General features: G+C 40.9%; 1 protein-coding gene across 1 annotated transcript in view; it reads left to right on the plus strand.

Moving 5' to 3' along the window:
* tanc1b (tetratricopeptide repeat, ankyrin repeat and coiled-coil containing 1b) overlaps positions 1–21,713 on the plus strand; it is a 97,339-nt gene that overhangs the window by 60,460 nt on the left and 15,166 nt on the right. Inside the window, exons 8-14 of the mRNA XM_080497952.1 lie at positions 7,262–7,384; positions 10,662–10,943; positions 11,121–11,275; positions 14,959–15,190; positions 16,582–16,748; positions 18,902–19,509; positions 21,391–21,499. Of these exons, the coding sequence (XP_080354078.1) occupies positions 7,262–7,384; positions 10,662–10,943; positions 11,121–11,275; positions 14,959–15,190; positions 16,582–16,748; positions 18,902–19,509; positions 21,391–21,499 (1,676 nt within the window). The remainder of the gene's footprint in view (positions 1–7,261; positions 7,385–10,661; positions 10,944–11,120; positions 11,276–14,958; positions 15,191–16,581; positions 16,749–18,901; positions 19,510–21,390; positions 21,500–21,713) is intronic.

Consider the following 21,713-nt stretch of genomic DNA (forward strand, 5'->3'; position numbering starts at 1 on the left):
AATGAGTGAAAATTACAGCAGCAGGGGGAGATGGAGTAGTACTGGGACAGTGAGCACAAAGGCATAAATGCACTCAGATCAGAGCAGAGGCCATGACAGACATGACATGACGTTCTGATCTGCCACTGCAACAGCAGCTCGTGTGTTGAGGTTTGAATATATGTGACTGGAACCTCCCATGAGTGTGATTGAATGCAGTCTGTGGTACCCTGTGTTTCACAATGTTAGTGTGCTTTACCCTTTGATAGCATCGAGCCCAAATTCGAATGTCTTTCTCAAGCATCCTACAGTGAAATTCAGCTTGTCCCTTCACCTAATGATGATGGTGTGCGTGCTCTGTTTATCAGAAAGGATTTGACAAAATGTCATTTTAAATTTTGGGTAAGCGTCTGAGACAGATAAGCACCTGCAACTGAAGCAGAACAAACAGCACATGGCTGGTGCCCTCTCTGTTGTAACTCACTGTATACATGTCACAGCAACATGTTTCACACAATGCATACTGGTTTTGCACACCACCTTTATGTCTGTGTAGCTCCCAATTGAAGTTATTGGTTTTTCTGTTGTTTTCATAACATGGAGTTTCTAACGTCTCATTGTTATTTTCATGTGATATAAGCAAAACATTGTATGTACACACTGGCTCATAAAATATAGAGATTAGGAAATATTTAGTGGTTTATGTGTGTTGGTTTGCCTGTGTGCTTGTTTCCATGTGTGTTCCCAGACTTTATAGGCTGATGTCATAGTTATGCAGTGTTGCCCTCTGGGGGCCCGGGGAATTCACACCTCAGATTTTATGCTGCGTGACAAACCCTAGGAAAAGACATCAAGGACATGGTCTCTTTTATGGTCCCCAAGAATCTGTCTTGGTGTCATGTTTGGTTGAAGCTGAGCCTCCTCTCAGATGCTTCTCAATTAATTCTTATTCAATTAAAAATGACTTAAAAGAGGCAATAACTGAAGCAGGAATGACTTCAGGAGGAGATGCCCCCCCCCCACATGACCACAAGATAAAGGGTGAATTAATTGTAAATTCCTTTAACGCACTTGAACCTTGAGTATTCTTTGTTTTGTGTGTATATTCGAGCCACCATTTTTTAAGTTTGAGACATTGTTGCTGATGGACTGGAGTGGAGGCGCGTCACTTATTTAATAATCATTAGACAAGGCCGTGGAAATCTAAAATGAGAATAAAAATCTATCTCTCTTAAACGCACTGAGGAAAATGTGAAATTGCTGAACTGATTTTATTTTCATTTCCACTATGACGCTTTTCTATTTGAAGCGATGTACATGTAGCAATAACTCTTGTGAAGAGTTTCATGAAAGTCAACTGACCACAATTCATTTGAGTTGGGGGTCTGGAGGTGTCCATCTGTGATCTCCTGGCCCTACTCTCGGTATGGGATTCCAGCCCTGAAGCAGCTGGTGTGTGTGACTTAGAAAAATTTGTCTTGGCTACCTTGTTTAGCTCCCATTCTTTTAGCTCCTATTTCCATGCAAAGTTGTTGGAAATGAGTTAATCTGAAACTGGGTTCTTTCACTGAACTAAAAGTAATGCAGCCTTAACACTGCTGCCCGGCACTGGATCTTCTTCTCACGAAGGTTATCACAATCAATTTTGGTCCAAACTGTTTGATAGTGGTGTTGAATCATCTTTCTGATCATTTTATAAGGTGGTCTTGAAGTGCATTGCAAAACACAGAGAAGTGCATCTATTATTCAGTCCCCCTTTATTGATATGAATAGGTGTGTGTGTGTGTGTGTGTGTGTGTGTGTGTGTGTGTGTGTGTGTGTGTGTGTGTGTGTGTGTGTGTGTGTGTGTGTGTGTGTGTGTGTGTGTGTGTGTGTGTGTGTGTGTGTGTGTGTGTGTGTGTGTGTGTGTGGTGTGTGTGTGGTTTTCTGGTGAAGACTGACTATAATAAAGTTTCAGTCTTTTTCTTTAATCTATATCCTCTGTGCAGATGTATACAGCAAAAATGTAAATACGAGCTTTTCCTCAATGTGAATGAAGTACATTACTGTTTTTACTTTAAAAAATGAATGAAAGGTTGAACATCAGGAGAACCACAAAAAGCAAGTATTACATATAATTGCACTAAAAAGTCCTATTCTTCGCGAAGCAGATTTTGCCCATTTGCCTCACGCCAATCAACAGGCTGGACTGCCGGGCCTCAAGAATTCCAGCTATGTATGTCCAAGGAATGTCTACACATTAGCCAGAAGTGTCATTTGTACTGCCTTGGCGGATACGAACAGATGACGGACAGTGTTTTGCTGAGCTTCTGTGGGAACAGCGCTGTGCAGAGCTTTCACGTGCCGTCTCAGGTTTCACAAATGTTGGCACACACCACCTGTCAGAGCAGACAGGGCTGAATTTAGTTATATTATAATTATATCATTAGCTGGTGTTTTGCATCTTGTAAGGTAGTTTAACAATATGTCAAAGCGGTAGCTTTATTGGCCTCTACAAGCAATAATCCTTTTATCACAAAATAAATTGTGTATTGTTATTGAAGCTTATGCATCATGTAAGGGTGAGATCCACCTCTGTAGACAGATCAATAGAAATATGAACAGCTCTATAGGGCTTCTTTGTATTTTGCAAGAACTTCTGATGCATTTAAAAAGGAAGATAGATTATTCCTTGACATGAAACAACATTTTATGCTATTTGAGTACATTGCTTCTGAACTATAATTCAGCTCATGCCTGCTGATTCAGTGATACTAGAGTTATGGCCGAACACCTCCCCATGAACTTTGTCCTTAAATTTTCTCACCTCAAGAAAATAGATTTCTTTGCTCTTGCACAGTGTGTATCCACCTCCAGCGGTCTACATTTTCAAATGGCGACGGCATCATGAAGATAACCATTGGCACTTTCAGATAATATTCACACATTGGGGCTATTAATTAACACTAATTTAAATTTAAAATGCCATGAGTAAATCTCCCTCCATAGAAAAGTCTATTAAGTTTAGAAAGTTACATCACTTTAATATCAGGCAGTTTTTAAAGCCAAACGCTTACATCATATCCAGACTCTTAAGATGATATCTAGTCCAATCACAAAATCCATATCACATCAATGACAATAACAAGGCATGTTACATCACCCTATCTCTTTATCATTTTATTGTCTTTTTCCTCTATACGTCTTCCAGACATCCTTTGTTGCAGCATCAATGAATCATACATCATACTTTCCCTTTCTGAAAGGAATCTCACTTCATGTGTCTCACACTGCCTCCATCTCTCTTCATTATGCTTCACTAATAAGAGCTCAGTTTTTGAGTTAAGCTTTTCAGAGAGGCTCACAGAGTCAGAGGGCCACCGTAGTGTTGGCTGCTGAAATTCTTTTGGTTTTGAAATTTTTGCTTGAGCTGCTTGTGGCTGCGTTTCTCAGAGAGGCGGGTTGAGTTGGGGTCACTGTGGCTGAGGAGCAGAGCTACAATACATCTGCGATGTAAAACTGTTCAGCAGAGCTTTGCAGCCTGCAGCAAGGTAAAGCAGAATCGTATTGATTATTTTAGAAAGAAATCTATTTCACCAGTGAAACTCAGGCAATGACCTCTCTAAAGTCTCAGACAACACTGGAAAGGAAACATTTAGATAAATCTTTGTTAGATTGGGAAGACCACAGTTATCTGAGTGAAAGGCTTTGATTCAAATGTTTGCAAAGGTCAGAAGCTAATTTGAAATCCTTTTCTCTCCAAGTGTTGCAGCACAGCAGCAGGAAGACAGGCAATGGCTGTTTAATAAAATAAGCTATATTATGCCTATAGTACTCGTGGGGGAAGGCACAGTATCCTTGTATTTAGTATGTTTTAAGTACATGTCTTTCTGAAGCTATGCCATGTGCAGGATATTTAGGCATGCCTCCATGTTTACGAAGACACTTTCATATTGACAACAAATTCCATTCCTGAATAGACATTGATCGGTTTGGTTCCCGGACTGGAATGAGAATAAAAAGAAACGAGATATCCCGTTCATATGCTCCAGTCTCCTCAAAAGGTCACAGAGACGTTTAAAAATGGCTCACTCTAAAAGAAATGTCCAGTGCCTCTTGTAGGAAGATAAATAAAGAAGAAACACTACGAAGATCAGTCTATGTGAGGTTTGAAGAGCCTTTTTAAATTCCACCCAGTGGGACTCCATTGAAATATCAGGACTCCTCAAATGTCCAGCCATAAAGGAACGGTATATTAGCGCCCTACTCTCTGGCTCCTCAAACCCATTTGAGCTGAGCCAGACTGACAGCAAACCAATGTCAATATTGTTGGAATGCTTGTTCAGGAACTGTTACGACAGCTTTCATTTCTATAAACTAAGATCTTCATATGAAAGCAGAATCCAATTGAGCAACATGCTGTCCTTTTGTGGTTTGATAATTATTGACTCTCCCGCTCTATCCAAATCATCGTCATTGTGTCCTTTGGGCAAGGCACTTTACCCACAGTGCCTCGTATGAATGGTGTATGGATGTTGATGGTTGCCGTATACACTTTGAGTCACCGAGGAAAAGAAAAGCGCCATATAAATCCAAGTCATTATTCTTCTTGCAAATCAACTGATGAAAACTAAAAGAAAAGATATATTGTCACATGCAGTCAATCAGTGGTTTTTAACCTGGTGTCAGGCCTGCCGTTAGATGGGTGCTAGAGACTTCAGGGTGGCGCTTGAGTCTTTGCTTGCTTAGAAATTGTCCAAACGGCATTTGCACATGTCAAAGAAAACCATAATCATAACCTTTTATATTTTGTCTTTCGTTTTAAATAAAATTTGGGGAATCAGATATGAAATATATAGTAAAATAATGTAAAATGTTCTATTTCAGAAACCAAGATGCTACTTGACTGGAGTATTTAGTGGATACCCCTGCAAAGAGACGGTAGCAATCCAGGCAGGGAATTGAAGGGAGCTGTGTTTGAGTAAAGCAGCTCAGTCCTTTTCTCTATTCTGTCATGGGGAAACACAGAATAGAAGGTTTCAAAGGGCAGACCTGCCTGAGGAAGAAAAAAAAGAGTCCCATTTTCAACAGAATACAGTCTGACACATTTGTATGGCCTCAAAGTGACTGCAAGCACTGACTTCAAGGTATCGTATGTACGTTTTATCAATGAGTGGAGATGTGCAAAAATACTAGGGGGGGTTCAGAGTGAGTGAAGGAGAAAAAGCAAGAAACAGGATTTGAAGTATATAAAGGATTCCTGTGAGGTTTCTTGGCCTTGAAAGAATGGTGAATACCAACTGATAAGCTTTAACAGAAAAAAAAAGGGGTGTGGGTGGGGTTGTCAGTGTAGGATGCATTAGCACTGTCAGGAATTAGGGAGTATGTGCATTAAAACTACTCAAACAAATCAAATGGAGCATCACTCTTAGAGATGTCTGGTGCCGAATAAATGTTTTATTCTTTGCATTCAGAAGCTTTGAGGGATTCGAAGAGATGTAAAGACACACATCATCTGCTCTGTTTATGTCCTATGTCATCTCTTTCTTGCACTACTTCATGATACTCCAGTTTTTTTTTTTTAAATCTCTTTTAATCGACATTACTCTCTGTTATGTCTACTACCTCTATTTACAGCCAAGGCTGTTGATTAAAACTAAAGTAGTTGTCAATTACAGGCTACCATCTAGACTCTGTCTTCTCCCTGTGCTGCCTGTTTACTAATTTGTGTGTGTGCTTGCTTGTGCCACATAGACAGAGATGAAGCTTATGTGGTACACTACACTTTCCTTTTGAAAGCATTTCATTCAATTAGCACCTAATGCTGTGGGCGCAGTGACTGGCTGAGCACAGGACAGGGGCCAGCCAGGCTCTCTGCTCGGCTGCCAGTGTGCCTGCATGGGAGCACTGGGCAAGAGGAATTGCTTTTGTGCCCTCAGTGAGCTCATCCTTTGGGAGCTCTCTTCAGAGATTTAGCTGAAGGTCTACACCCGGCGAACTATGCCTGTGTTTCCATGCTGGGGAGAAGGGGAGGGCTTTGAGATTCGCCACTGTCCTCCCCGGCTTTGCTGGATGTAAGTAGATGTAGCTGTAGGATGAAATTTAAAGTACCAGTCCTGTATCGTTTTTCATTCACCAACTTCAGAATACGTTGCTTTATTTTTTTCATTTGCTTTTGCTTGCTGACAGCTCGACTCTGTCTCTATACTTAACATATTTGCGGAAGCACAAACTGCTGCTGTAAAAGTAACATTTGTCAACCTCTTTCTTTTTTTTCCCCCATACTCAGAGTTACATTAATGGCGGTGTCCTCAGACGGGTTTTAATTAGTGGGACATTCCAGAGAGAAAGTTAGCCGAGTGGGGGGGAGAGGGAAAGATGAATGTGACTGGGTGTTTGTGACACTCTCTCCCAGCCCAGGATGACACAGAAGAAAACACTGGCTTTGATTCTCCTCACCAAGGCCAAGAGAGCATGGATCATGATGGAGATAGCATGACTGGAAAATGAACTGCAATTGGAGGAAAGACCTTGCTGCACTAATGCACATCTTTATTATGATAACAGAGTGCATTTCATAACTTCAAACCACAAGCTGATTTGCTTTGTAATCACCGGCTCATTAGGTAGCTCATCTACAGACTTTAGTTTCAAAGGAGACGTCCTCTGAGTGTGGGACTGGAAACATCTGCCGCTTTTTCATTAATACGGCAGCGAAAATGGAATAAATTCTAATAAAACAAGGATGGAATTTTAACTTCAAACAGTGAACATGTTTTATGACGGTGAAACAGAAAGTAATATGTTATCTGAGCTTGGGGTATTGTCTGTTCTGCATTACACAGCAGATGACGGACGTCTCGAACGTTTTACGTAGGTTGAAACAGCAAGCTTTGTATTTTTCAGAAAGTTAAAGGTAATCTGCCGTATTTGTGCAACACGGCAGGGTTGTTTGTGGAGACAGACTTCTCACTGCTCGGCTGTGTGTAGATGTCACCGCAAATCAAAGGAAAGGCTTGCGTATCTGTCTGACTTTGGGATACTGCATTTCTTTGTGCTACTGTATACTCACGCTTGCACACACCGCCGCAAGCAAACTACAAATGTCAGAGCGCACTGGCTTTCTTCTCCGTCTCTCATCTCCTCTCAGAGATGGCACATGTGCCACAAAATTTTGCTCTTGCGTGTTTCTATCTTGCTCTTTACAGTTGTTATGACAAATGCACTCGCGAGGCACCAGAGCGTCTGCTTCACTTCACTTCTCTTTTATTTATTTTTTTTGCGTTTGCCTCTCTGTCTGCAGCAACCAGTTCCACGAAGCTGGAGGACCTGAGCTTTCTTGATGAACAGCGCAACACCCCCCTGCGGACATCCATCCGTTTACCCTGGCACAACACGGGAGGACGGCCACCTCAGGACTCTAAAGGTAATTTAGCCACACGTACACTGTCTGCTGCAGCTATACATAAGGTTTCAGTAATTTGCTGGAAACCATGTCAGCTCATACATCTGCCAAATAATTATGTTGTAATATCCAGCATCCACCTATTTGTTAGTTTGTGAGCCTGCAGGAGCTGGTATATAAAAGTAATTATTATTGTTTGGGGGACATTTGGATTGAACCCAATTCTACTGGATGTCAGTGTATTCCTTGAAAAGTGATGATTAGCGTCTTCAGAATTTGACATAAGAAAATAAGCATTTAAATGTTAACTTCTTCTAAGAATTAGATTCTGGATCAACAGTTTTGGTTGTTAAGGATCTTAGCTTTGTAAGCTACCACACATAAAGACAACTGTAGTTATACCTTTAGGAATAAAATACAAACAATAAACATTTAAATAAAAAATGTAATAAAATAATATATGCATTATCTTTGATAAATCTTGTTTGAGATTAGACTTGTACTGCATAAATCCTTAGGTGCAATGCCAAATCCTGACAGCAGCAACAGAATAGGGACATAAATGTTAATCTAAAATTCAGAGCTTACATTGGTGTAAATGTATTTAAAATATATATATATATATATATATATTTATTCTCAGAAACGGTTTTAATGATAAAACTGTGCCAGAGCGCAGAGCCTGCGACAGTGTAAATAGTCATTAGTGCTAATACCATGGAATCCAACGCATGTCTTTGAGTGTTTCCCATCTTTAGATGTAAAATAATGCTTTGTTTTCTGTGTTTAATCAGCTTCAACCTGATTATGTGCTTTGGATCATCTGTGTTTTTGGGAGAAATTCCATAGTGTGAACATTTGATGAAATCAAAAATAACTGAACAAATCAAATCAAGCTTTATTTATATAGCACTTTTCATACAAAAGGTTACACACACACGCACGCACGCATGCACGCACGCATGCACGCGCAAGGCACTGATGAGCCAGGAGAGAAGACAGCATCCTCAAAATCCTCATTAGATATTCTGACTGTTTGGCCCTCTGCAAAAATGTCCTATTTCATTTTTCATCCTTTTTTAAACATGAAGTCACAAACAATTTGAAATAGTTTCTGTCTACTTTAAATGGATAGTGAAAGGACGGCAGCACTGAGCGAGTGAGCCAGGGATGTGTTCAGATAAATGGAGGACAGAAGAACGAAGCACAAACTGGGGTAAAGACAAGACCAAAAGTTAATGACATAAAGTAGGAGGACACAGGCATGGCGAGTAAAAGAGAGGAGAGGTGCGCAGTTTATAACGGGAGGTCTCACACCGAGATCTACAGCAGCAAAGCTCAGCCTGCTCCACCTATAAGCTTCATCAGAAAGAAAAGTTTAAAGTCTATTCTGAGAGAGAGGGAGAGAGAGAGAGGGAGAGAGGGAGAGGGAGAACCGCAGAAGAGCATGACAGCTAAAGACTCTGCCTTTATTCTACTTTGGAAACTTTAAGAATTAGGCCTGCACTTTGAGAGCAGAGTGTTCTGCTGGGATCATTATGCTGCTATGATGTCCATCAGATATGATGGACCCGGGCGATTAAAGGCTTTCTACATAGGAAGAGGGATTTTAGATTCTCTTCAGATTATTAGTGGGAAGACAATATAGAGAAGTTGATATTGGTGAAACCTGATCTGCTGCTTCATGTCAGTACTTGCACTGCACGTCTTTTAGCATGAACTTTGAAGTAGTCAACTTAGAAGTAGTAAACTTATTTCCATCCATCCATCTTCTATACCACTTTATATAGTTCAGGGTCAGGGGTTGCTGGTCCCAGCTGACCACGAGCAAAGGACAGATCATTCACCCATCACAGAACAAACAGAGAGACATGCAAGCACACACACGTCTATGGATAATTTTAGAATCACCAATTAACCTTAAATGTATGTTTTTGAACTTTGAGAGGAAGCTGGCGTACAAGGAGAAAACCCACACATGCCTAAGGGGAATATGAAAAGCCAGAATGTGAACCACGACACTATTGTGCAGGCGTCTTCTCATTTTTCACAATTATCGGAACAAATCCACCTCTGTTAACATTTTCAAAACCAATTGTATTTTAGGAGGTAGATATTAAGTTTCAGTAATAATGATATAAGAAGCATCAACAGTGAAGCTGCTGGTTAAAATGTGAAATCAGCATTAATGGGATTAACACTGAGTGAAAAAGTGTTAGGATGTCTAATTAGTACTCAAGTGGATATGATAGAGTCCACTTTCATGTTCACATTAATTATGACTCCACTTACATAAACATTCATCCATTGCAATGAGCAGGGTTTTTTTTTTAATGTGTGTGGAACATTCTACAGTGCTGAGTGGAGGTGGTCAATTATGATTTCAAGAGGTCCCAGTAGAGAAAATGTCCACAACTTCATATGTTGAATGATGTTTTTATACATATATGAAGTAGCATTGTCTTTGTATCAACATGTGAATTCATAGACTGAATTTTTCAGTATTAATTAAGAGGACGACAATTTATTTGTGAATTCTGGAGCTGGAAGGACTGGACTCGAGGATGATGCAGAGAGATTATTGCAGATGGAATTAAGATAATATCTTAAATGGTAAATGGTCTAGATTTATATAGCGCCTTCTAACCACACTGAGTGCAGTCCCAAAGTGCTTTACATATCAGTCATTCACCCATTCACCCATTCACGCTCACATTCACACACCAATGGGACAGAGCTGCCATGCAAGGCGCTAGTCGACCACTGGGAGCAATTTAGGGTTCAGTGTCTTGCCCAAGGACACTTCAACACATTGACCGGTGTAGACTGGGATCGAACCTCCGACCTCTCACTCCGAAAGACGACCACTCTACCACCTGAGCCACGGTCGCCCATCTTAGATCATTTAGAATGAACCGTGCTACACAGAAGACTCTCTATCCCATTTCTGAGGAGTCGACCTTCGGGGGATCTGTTTATGAAGTAAAGCAGACCAAATAGATTGAATTCAGATAAAGATGTGTATGGACCATCTGCGGATGCTTTGTCTCAGTTAAGGAACAAGAAGAACTTGTTTTTAGGGGTAGAGTTGAAGGCCTGCACACTGACTGACAAACTGACAGTGTCTGAAAGTGGATGTGATCTCTCTTCTCTGTGATAGACGAGGTCAAAGGGCGTCTATATGGTGGAGCAGTCAGTTTTCCTCATAAGTTAAATTAATACCAAAGGTGACCTGAAAATGTATATGTTGTGCTTGTAACAAAGAAAGTAACTGTATTAATGTCTTGTCTCTCCGCAGCACGTTTTGCTCCTTACAAACCCGTGGACATCATGCTCAAGCCCTTATTGTTCGAGGTGCCCAGCATCACCACAGACTCTGTTTTTGTGGGCCGGGATTGGCTCTTTCAGCAGCTGGAAGACGTCCTAAAGGCCAGCGAGTCCACTGACAACCACGGTGCTGTGGTGGTGGGCAGTGTTGGATATGGAAAAACGGCCATCATCTCCCGGCTCGTAGCCCTGAGCTGCCACGGAGGACGCATGCGCCAGATTGCCTCCAACAGTCCCAGTGCCTCTCCAAAATGTAACTACTCTTTGTGAGAAAATCAATTATGCTTTGTGTGTGTTTACATCATAAAAATGCTTCTTATATCGCTTGAGTCTCATTTTAATGTCACAGTCTTTGGCCGATGTTTTCTGAGGTTAGTTTATTTTTGATTTATTGAATACGCACATTCTAAATATTATATCTGTCTCAAAGGTGGTGCAGGACCGAGTGCCGAACTTCCTCTCACGCAGCCCCCACAGCCCACTCCGCCATCCAGTGCTACCAACACACTGAGGACCAACAGCTGCCCAGGAACCCCGGAGATGCAGCGACGCAGGGAGGAGGCTGTCAAACGTCTCGCCGCAAAGGTATGACATCAGCCAGTGCTCCATGCAAGCACTGAGGATAACTTGCGGTATGTCTGTAAAACTGTCAAAACTCTCAAGTCCAGTGATGTCAACTCAGAGGAATCTGATGTGAAGTACACATTCAAACAGAAGGAGAAAAAAAAATGAATTTATTCATTTTCATCTGTCATGAACTGTCAGCTGTTTGTTTTTATAGACGCACGCAAAAAGAGATGTACCATTTCAGGATTTTAACTTGCATCATCAGTGCAGCCGTTTCCATTAAAATTACACACATCTTGCCAAAAAAACAAACAGCAATGAACAACTTTTCCATGATCAAAGCATGCAAAAAGCATTCATATTAATATTGTTTTTTACCCAATAAAACCACAGCTACTGTACATATTTTATTTTTAGTGACAACAGGGTGAAGTGTTGGTTTTTATAACCTCCTGTGTGTCTAATCAAGATGACAGGCTGCAGTACAGATGCCAAGTTCTGTGGAATGATTTCAAGGTGAATCAAATAGTTTTTTTACGCACTTTCAGGACATACTGAACAAATTTGTCTTGGTGATGTTTGATAGTCCCTCCTCGTGTGCAACAGATTCTTGTAAAGATATTTAGTCGTTGGTTTTGTTATTTTACCGAACAGACACATGAAAAAGGTATGAAGCCTCTCATCAAATCCTATGTAAAGATGTAAGGATGATTAAGAGTTCCTTTGTCCGCTGAGAAGGATTTATTGTACTTGTAGTCAGAGGAGCGTAAATGTTGCATTTCGGTTGGCTGCACGCTCATTTCTCAGACCACTTTTCTTTGGGCAAAAACACAAAACAGACTTGCCTGAGTGGGACAATGACTCTGCACATCTCTTTCCACGGGAATCATTCAGTAGACAAACAAATTGCCCTCCACAATAAATGCGCAAAGCTTTAGTGGGAAATTGGACCTCCAGTCCAGTCCAGTTTATTGTTCACTTTGTGGCCACACACGGTTTAAACTTTGGACTAACTTTAGATGAGTAATGTAAATGAAATACATGCTGGAGAGGTCACAGGCTGGCTCAGTGGTTAGTGCCGTCGCCTCACAGTGGGAAAATCCTTTGTTTGAGTCTGTCTGGCAGCTTCTCTGTGAGGCTCTTGCATGTGCATCGGGGGATTTTCTACGGTTATTCCAGTTTTCCCTCACAGTCCAAAAGCATATGCTTGAGGTAAATGCTTAATCTTTGATTGACCAATCGATGTGAATGTCAGTGTATGTGACTATCTCCCTGTGTGAGAGACAGACTGTCCCATAGTCGTCTCATTAAAAGCTTGGAAATAATGCACAGGAGCAGAAATGATTCCATTCAAAATCTGTTGCATCCAGTGAGAACACAAGCTTGTCCCTTCCTAAGGTCTGTTCTGAATGCAGACACGAACCAAACTTTTATTGAAATCACACCAGAATGTATTCATTAAGAAACCAAGACTCGCTTCTTAAACAACTTGTCCACTATTTATATATATGTTTTGCACATCACAGTTCAGATTGACTCTACATAGATGGTCAGCAGTGGCAGAGAAATCACACTTTAATTGTGAAACGTAAGCACATCAGTTTCCTGGGACTAGATTCTAAGAATTGCAACTTTTATCTTTGTTTGAGTTTTATAATTGTGTTCTCTACGTACGCAGAATCTTGACTGATGACAACTAATGCATGCCGTTTATGAAACTGCAACGTTGATTGCTCCATGTGATACCATCACTGCCTATGAAAATCGAAAAACATTTGAGTTGACATTTCCGTCAGAGGAAAATAATAACTTTAGCATTGATATGAATTATATTAGTCACAATTAAAACTGAAATAAAAAAACATTTAATATCTTTCACCCTATTTAAACCGCTTTGTGACTGCAGGTTATCAATAAATTTCAACTGGATTGAACATCTGCTCTTCTTCTCTTTTTGCCATGTATCCAGTGGTCCTCATTACAACCATGTGTCCTTGCAACATTTACAAGATTTAGCATACTTGAACCCTGTCAGCGATGCCTCCACAGCAGTTGTACAGCTTCACAAGTTTCCCTCTGCCAACTTTCTGCACTGAGGTTCAGCTAAACATCTGCAAACACCCGGGCAATATCTCTTCGGCCAATTATTGTGTAAAGCGTTTCCAATAGGCGCTCTTACGAGGGCTCTTTTTCTGTGATGTGTGAATGCTGATGCAACGGCAAGCAGCTTCTGTCAAATTCTGCCAGTTCTTTTTAATCATTGATTTAAAGCAGTCTCATAACAGGCACTGGGGCTATTGCAATTTATGGTGTATCACAACTTTTATATCTCATCCCTATTACCGAGAAACACTTTCATGCATTGTTTGTGCCTGTAGTTAAACTAATGCAGTTTCACTGCAGAGTTTTGCATCATTATGTTTTAGGACTCACGTTGCAGCATGCATAGGTCTTATGTGAAATGCCTATCAAGAACTGTTTGAACTATAAAAAAAAAAAAAAAAAAAGAAATAGTTCCACGGTTTTTGGTTGTTGCTCTGGTCTCACATCACACATTACTTTAGCTCACATTACTGTTTGCCTCTATGGGGCCAAACCACATCATCAAAACAACTATAAAGCCCATTTCTTGATGATAACACATTAAGTTTATGATTTGCATGTTGTCCTGGAACATTTAAGGAAATGTGACTCAAATTTAGGCCATTTGATGTGCCGGGTATGCACGTGTTTGGATTTTTAGAGTAAGCCAGACCCCTCCTTAGAGATCCACAGAGAGATGTTCATGGTTTTAAAAGCAGGCTGAAGACCTTCCTTTTTAATAATGCTTATCACTAATGTCCCCCTTTTAACCTGTTGTAGGATTAACAATAAAACAAGTGCCGTCACCTATATAAATACAATATGTTTATTTATACCTGTTGGTATGTTTATTTATGTGAGGCTCTGTAAATCCCTCTTGCTTAAGAGGCCACTCAAGATCTATCATTGTAATGGTTATATTATTTTATGTGTTTTGTCATTGACATAAATGGGAAAAGGTTGACATTCACAAGAAATTTGAATTAATAGAATACATTGATTTTAAAGAATGGTTTGATATCTTTGGGCCTCGCTCAGTAGATTTCTAGAACCAGTCATCAAAGTCGATGCTGCAATAGACAGAAGAGAACAGGTCACCTGCTCCTTCTCCTGCTGGCCCTGCAAGTATGTCAGCTCCTCTAGGTTGGACTGTAATTAGTACAGAGCCATACATCTTAGGGGGATTTCTCTTCCCTCCATGCCCACCTTTGTCCCTCCTCTCACCTTAAATTAGACCTCCTTGGAACACTGCAGCATCCTGCTCAGACTCAGAAGAGGCTTCTTTTAGAAGTCCACCTGGGATTTACAGCCTCCTTTTATATAGGGTTTATTTGAGGTGGTCAGAGCACTGCCTGGCCACTCTGTCGTCTCTGCTGTATGGGCCAGAGTGGTAGTTTTATGAAGCTATAAAACATTTTTTTTTATATATTTTCATTATCAGAGTTGTGCTTAATTCAGATGCCTGAATGTTAATAAACGTATTTGCCTATTTATCACTGCACAATTCTAAGCTCATTTCATTTGCACCTTTCATGTATTGCTCCCAACATTTTCAATTTCCCCCCACGAGTTTATAACCTTTCTCCTGTTTCTCTCTCTCTCTTCAACTTGTGTTTCAGGTGGTAGCCTATCATTACTGCCAGGCGGACAACACGTACACTTGCTTGGTGCCAGAGTTTGTACATAGTATTGCAGCCCTGCTGTGCAGAGCACATCAACTGAGTGCATATCGAGAGCTGTTGTTAAAGGAGCCTCACCTCCAGAGCATGCTCAGCCTGCGCTCATGTGTCCAAGACCCCATGGCTGCTTTCCGGAGAGGAGTCCTTGAACCACTAGCCAATCTCAGAAAAGGTAAAATGCTAAAGCCCAATTCCCAAGTATATTATTCTTCTATTGTTCATGGTTATTTGAATATAATGAGGAAGTTCAAAATGTATGCAAAAAAGTAAATAAGTCAAATGTACAGGAGAGGTGTGAAATCTAGTCAAGAAATCTTCCCAATTAGAATATTAATTTAGAAAAACATGACTGGTAAATGATTAGCGAACCAAAAACTTTATGGAAGCATTCTTTTTCTTCTGTGGATAACCTTTAAAGGACAGTATACTCATACCTTAGACCTGATCCTTTGATAAGCAGAAGAATCTCCTGTGGTTCAGGCAGTAGAGTAAAACCTGATTTTTTTATCACAAAGTTGGTGGATCAATTTCCAGCACTGTTTGCTCGTGCGCCAAAGAGTTTTTGGCTTAAACTTTGGAGCTATCGGAGCTCAGAGCATACAATGCACTGTGGCATCTGTCAGTGTGTAAATAGGTGAATGTAACTGACCGCTTAAAGCGAAGCAATAACCCCAAGGTTGTAAAATATAATAGAGGTTAATTTACTGTTGGCGTTCCTCTATGTAGCGCTCTCTTTTTACATTTTCCCCACCGACTGAGGAGAGGTAGATACATGTGTGAGTTCACTGAAGGAACAGCGAAGTGAGTTAAACAAGATGACGTCACAGTCCCCATGACTTAACAACAAATCTCCTCTTCATGGAGGGGCAGAACCTCCCTTGTCTTGCCAGTTAAGCACTTATTTAGATGAATTCTCTATTTTCTATTGACAATGTTGCATGTATATCATGACAATGCTTTGACATTTCTAAACTGCTGGGTCACCATTTACTGGGTTGACTTTTCACACCGTTGCTGATCACATGAGATACATTTACATTGTCCCCTGCACCCACTATGTTGAGTAAATATTGGCAAGTTGCTGGCGTCACTGTGAAAATGGCTAAACACGATAACATCTTTACCCTCAGGAAATATTTCACTTTGGGCTATGCGACGTGACCCAGAATATCTGGAGAAGAACAACACATGCACGAAGGGCTGAAATGTCTTTTAAAGATGACATATCCCAGCATAATTTGTATTATTCTGTCATTTCATTTCAGAGGAGCATAACCAGTTGAGCAAATGTTAACTTGACATTTCAGTGGGGACTGAGAAGGAGCTGTGGCTCTGGACCTGATGAATCAAAGCAAAAGGCCTATGACTCACTCCTAGTTCACCCTTAAGAGAGCCAGGTTTATTTACCGGCCGAAGTATAATTCCTCTCTGCACACTTACCACAGGGTATTTTAGTAGCGCTGGTACTGTGAGGAGCGGCACCTCAGTCCATACTGTCCTACTAATGTTGGCTTTGTGTGTGTGCATGTGTGCGCGTGTGCGTGTGTGCGTGTGTCTTTGCAGAGAGGAGAATTCCTGAGGAAGACCACATAATATTGATAGACGGACTAAACGAAGCGGAGTTTCATAAGCCTGACTACGGAGACACCGTTGCTTCCTTCATCACTAAAATCATTGCCAAGTTCCCTTCCTGGCTTAAACTGGTGGTCACAGTCCGAGTCAACTTGCTGGTGAGGAAAAAAACCCAAAACATTATGCAGATCTTGCTTAGTTTTCACCATTGCCCTTTTCTGAAAAGATGCGACTCAAACATCATCGCCAGCCGGTCTTCATGTACTCACTGTCATTAGAACCTGCAGATTTGAACAAGTGTGAACGGTTTACCTGGATTGCTAATGGTCAAGGCTTTATGCTTTCAACAAGTCAGTTATATGCTGCAGCATTAAAAAAAAAAAAAAGGACACAGTAACCAATTGATCTAAAGTACATGACAGTAAAGAGCAGTCAATCACTTTCAGTCGACCAGCTCCGTGACACGAGCTTTAACTGGTTACAGAGACGTTCAGGGTCGATGGTAAACTCGTACTGGCAGCAGCCAAGGTTCTGACAAGCCTGATGAGCCACACGACAACTGATTTTCTTGGCTGGGATGAAGCGCTAAGCCCCGGATAATAAAGTGGCAGTCGAATGACAGAAATCGTGTCGTTAATTCTCCGGCAGGAGCCTCGGCTGCTGTCCGTACGCACTGCTCTGTAAAACGAATTCAACCGATTTGTTTTTGTCTGCATTTGGAATTCATGACAAGTTTCCCTCAGTGTGGTAAATCTATATATTATTCATACTGAATATAGCTCTAATGCACTCCTGGTGATCTATCAGGATATGTTTATGAGGTGGAAGGGTTTTATAGGTGTCTCAGTTGACTGCAGGCAATGCAATTTTTAATAACTTTTCTGTAAAAGTGTTGTCAGCCATCAACTTTTTAACCATTACGGCAAATAAGCGCCATCTTTTGCTATTACACCATTGTATGTGGTCTACAACCATGTTATTGAGTTTATTACTACAGACACACAGTGTAAACTATATGAAGCAGCTAGTATATGTGAAGCCTTGCCATCTATGCATCTGAGCTATTTAACGTTTCAAATGCCTCCCGAGTTGAAGGAGACTTGAGATATTTCCTGGCACAAACTCTGAACTACGAAGGTTTGGTTTCCAGTTCTATGTTTAAACTTAAACCTTAACTGGAATGAGCTGCCAAATCAGCTTGAATTTATTGATGCTAAATCCTTGACATTATAACTTCACATGCTCACATGCATCTGTTTTGCGTGTTTGATTTGTTCAATGAGAAATCGGCATTTCGGAGGAGTGTTTCTTCGATTCTGTGGATATGTCATTTGTTATTAGGTCTCTTACAGTTTTACAGATTTTGATCTTGGTGTGCGATCCCAAATTAAAAAGCGGAGCTGTCTCATTGCCTGAGGTGCATGTAAAAAAAAAAAAAAAAAAAAGATAAGAGAACGGTCGTCCATTTTAACATTGCTGGTGGCAGTTTAACACTTTCAAAAAAAAAAAAATTATCTATGAAAGTATTTCACATCTGACACCAGGGAACGAGAGCTGTGCACCAAATTGAAATGAAAGCGTTATGGTCTTGTTCTGATCTACCATCAGATACATATGGTCTCAGCTTGGACAAAGGGTTCGGCTGTTTGCTGGAATAATGCGTGTCAAATCTGAGAGGTGTTGCTCACACTTCTCCCGTCCTATGGACTGTGATCGGTGCATTTCATTGAGTGTGTGCACGTATGAAAACATTTTTTTTTTGGTGTGCATGTGTCTGTTTGCCGTACCTTGTCATGATGAAAAAGAGTGAAGCGTTATCTCACTGAGGCAATGTTTCTCTGGCCTCAGACAGGTGGAGGATTGGAGGATTAAGGTGCATTGATTTGCTCACCCTCCAGGACATAGATTGAAATGTGAGCTCTCGGGCAGACCTCTGCCTGCCTGCGAGCCACCATCCCATCCATCTCCTGCCTCTTAATACTCTCCTTCCCAGTTCAGTTTTCCTCATAGCCCCATTTCTAACGGTAACAAGTGTCTGCTGTGGCCTGATAGCTCAGCATGTTTGCTTCCCTGTTTCTCAAAGAAATTCCTTTGATAACAAACCAAGCAGAATCTTTTAAATAGCAGCTCAGGAGGTTAAGACTGTTTTCCCCCCATTATTTATCAGATTTAGAAATAAGTAATACAATTTGGACTGCAGAAACCAAGCCGAAAATAACAAATTATTTGGGTTTATACATTTTATTGGTGCATGTTGCCTCCACTTTCCAGAGAGATTCATCACTGGTTGTGTTTACCTTGCTTCCCTCAGGAGATCACCAGCCTTCTGCCCTTCTCCAAGATCTCTCTGGACGACTTCAATGACAACAAAGAGATAAGCAATGATCTCAATGCATATATCCAGTACCGAATCAATGGCAGCAAGGACATCATGAACAATATCAGCCTGAATGGCAAGGCTGATCCACTCACCGTGGGCAAACTCAGTAGCCACCTGATCTCACGCAGCCAGGGCTCCTACCTGTATCTCAAACTGACACTGGATCTGTTTGAGAGGGGCCACCTCGTCATCAAAAGTGCGAGCTACAAAGTTGTGCCCGTTTCGGTGGCTGAGCTGTACCAACTGCAGTGCAACATGAAATTCATGACCAACTCGGCCTTTGAGCGCTCACTGCCCATTCTGAACGTGGCGCTCGCCTCGCTGCACCCCTTGACCGACGAGCAGCTGTTTCAGGCCATCAACGCCGGCTTCACCCAAGGCGAGCTGCAATGGGAAGACTTTCAGCAGCGCATGGAGCTGCTCTCGTGCTTTCTGATCAAACGGCGGGACAAGACGCGCATGTTTTGCCACCCCTCCTTCCGAGAGTGGTTAGTGTGGAGAGCTGATGGAGAGAGTACGGATTTCCTCTGTGACCCCAGGTCAGTCCTCCGCCTTGCAAGCAAATTCTTCAACTCAGCAGCTTTCGTTCAGCAATGCAACTGTCTATCATTGGCCTTACAGGTCAGTGATGTATCTAGAAATATGGATTTTTTTTTTTAGATGCATTGCAACTACATCATAAACAATCACCAATGGAGTAAAAATCTAAGAAATAACTCAAAGAAAAATCAAAGAAACATCAGTTAAATAGTAGTTTGCTTTTTATGTGGCTTTCTTATTGAGCCATTAAGTTTCAATTGCCCAGCACGGCTACAATTTCAGCTTTTCAATTAAAACTTCAGACAAGAGTGGAGCACAATCATAGACAATAATTATGCATTGTGTTTTTTTTTTGTACATGAGGATTTTGCAGCTCAGTGGGGTTTTGAATTAGGTGTTCAATTTGCTGTTTTGCATGCAAAGTAAACTGACTTCAAGGATTGTGTAGACAGGACAAGTAGTTCTAATCAATAAATGCAGCGTGACTCATTTATGAGTCAGAGAAGAATATTGAGTTTGAGATTCTCCAGGTATTTATCCTAACCACAACAACCTGCAATTTACAAAGCAAATTTGTGGTTGTACAGCCGTTTCTTTGTTACCAGCAAAATATAGTTTACGGGGACACAGTGGGCTATGGGCTCAGATCTCGGTTGAAAAGGATAAGTGCACACAGATTTCAATTCAATTTTGTGATGTATGCCTTTTCCAAAGAAAAAAACAATCATTCAACAAAAGTTATTTTTAATTAAAAAGTTTAAAAGAAGTCCACATTTGAAATGAACATGGTTTACAAATATATTTCTTCTACAAATAAAGAATATCTTAAAAACCAAAGCAATACATGTGGTCAAAGTATTTGTAATTTTCATTTATAACATTTAAAACATAATAAATCAGATGAGTTTGTTAATTGTATGACTAATTAACTGACTTCCATCATTTAATGTGATCTTGTTAAACTGATGTAGTGGTTTGGCCTCGTAGCAGGGTGATGCCTGGTTCTGGTTCGTGCTCCAACTTCCCAACTTAATTAGTGTATCTCATGATAGATGATTGTGCTGCTTAAACCTTTTTGCTTGCAGATTCCCATGTTGCAGTTTTATTTTCTGAAAATATGTGCTGCAAAACATAAGGAAGGCTGCTTGTTGCCCACGTTTGTTCTCCATCATATGACCATTCCTTGAGTGGTATCCTTTATTGTATTCCAGTCATGATGAAATCCCGCCATGCTTTTATTGCCCTGCGCCACAGTTTTATTTCCTTAAGTAGTGCTACCTAATTATAATTCTGGAGGCGGTATTGTATTAGAGAATTCAGTAATTTACTCTTTGATAAGTTGGATGATGTCACTTTGACTTGCTGTCTCCTTCCCAGCTGCACTCTTCTCCTCACACAGTGATCTCTTTACATGAATCAGAGCCGAGCTTCATATTCTGGTCATTCACTGCCTTCCAAGTCCATTAAAAAAACAAACAAAAAAAACAAACAAAAACAAAGGCTTGAAGTCTGGCACAGGAGACACACATGCAGACAAAAGCCTGCTGCACTGGCTGTCTGTTTATGCTTGGGCACAAGTAGAGAATCTTAACCAGATCAAAGTGATCTGCAATCATGCATGTACTTTTAATGAAGTTCTGCATTAATTAGTGACGGAGAGCCTGAGTGAAGATGGCGAGGAGGACCCATGGGTCCTTTCCATCCTCTTCACTGCTCAGAAATGTTACCTTAGTCAGACCAGCACTAAATAAAACAGTTCTCAATGACACTGCCAAAGGGCTTTTCATCACTGGAATAAATAAGTTCTCACATATTCTATGAGGCAGATGGATAGTCTGGCCTTGACAGCAAAGTATTCTGTCTGTTGTTTTCTACCGCAGAACTGGCCATGCTCTCATGGCTTTCATGTTGTCTCGCCAAGAGGGGAAATTGAACCGTCAGCAGACAATGGAGCTGGGCCACCACATCCTCAAAGCACACATCTTCAAGGTACATATACTATAGAGCCTGCATTCCACCTGCTGCTGGATTTGAAATTCATCTCGTTCAGCAGCGTGTCGTGTTCACGCCCTCTATTTATGTGTTGCTGCGACTATTGTGGTCCAACTGTGGATAAGCCTCGAGATGTACAGGGAAACAAGAACAGCTTGTTCACCTCAGGGTCACTGATGTTCCTTATGTGCATTGGCGGCTTAGTGCATTC

The sequence above is a fragment of the Blennius ocellaris genome, assembly GCF_963422515.1.
Source record: "Blennius ocellaris genome assembly, chromosome: 6".
Classification (NCBI taxonomy): Eukaryota; Metazoa; Chordata; class Actinopteri; order Blenniiformes; family Blenniidae; genus Blennius; species Blennius ocellaris.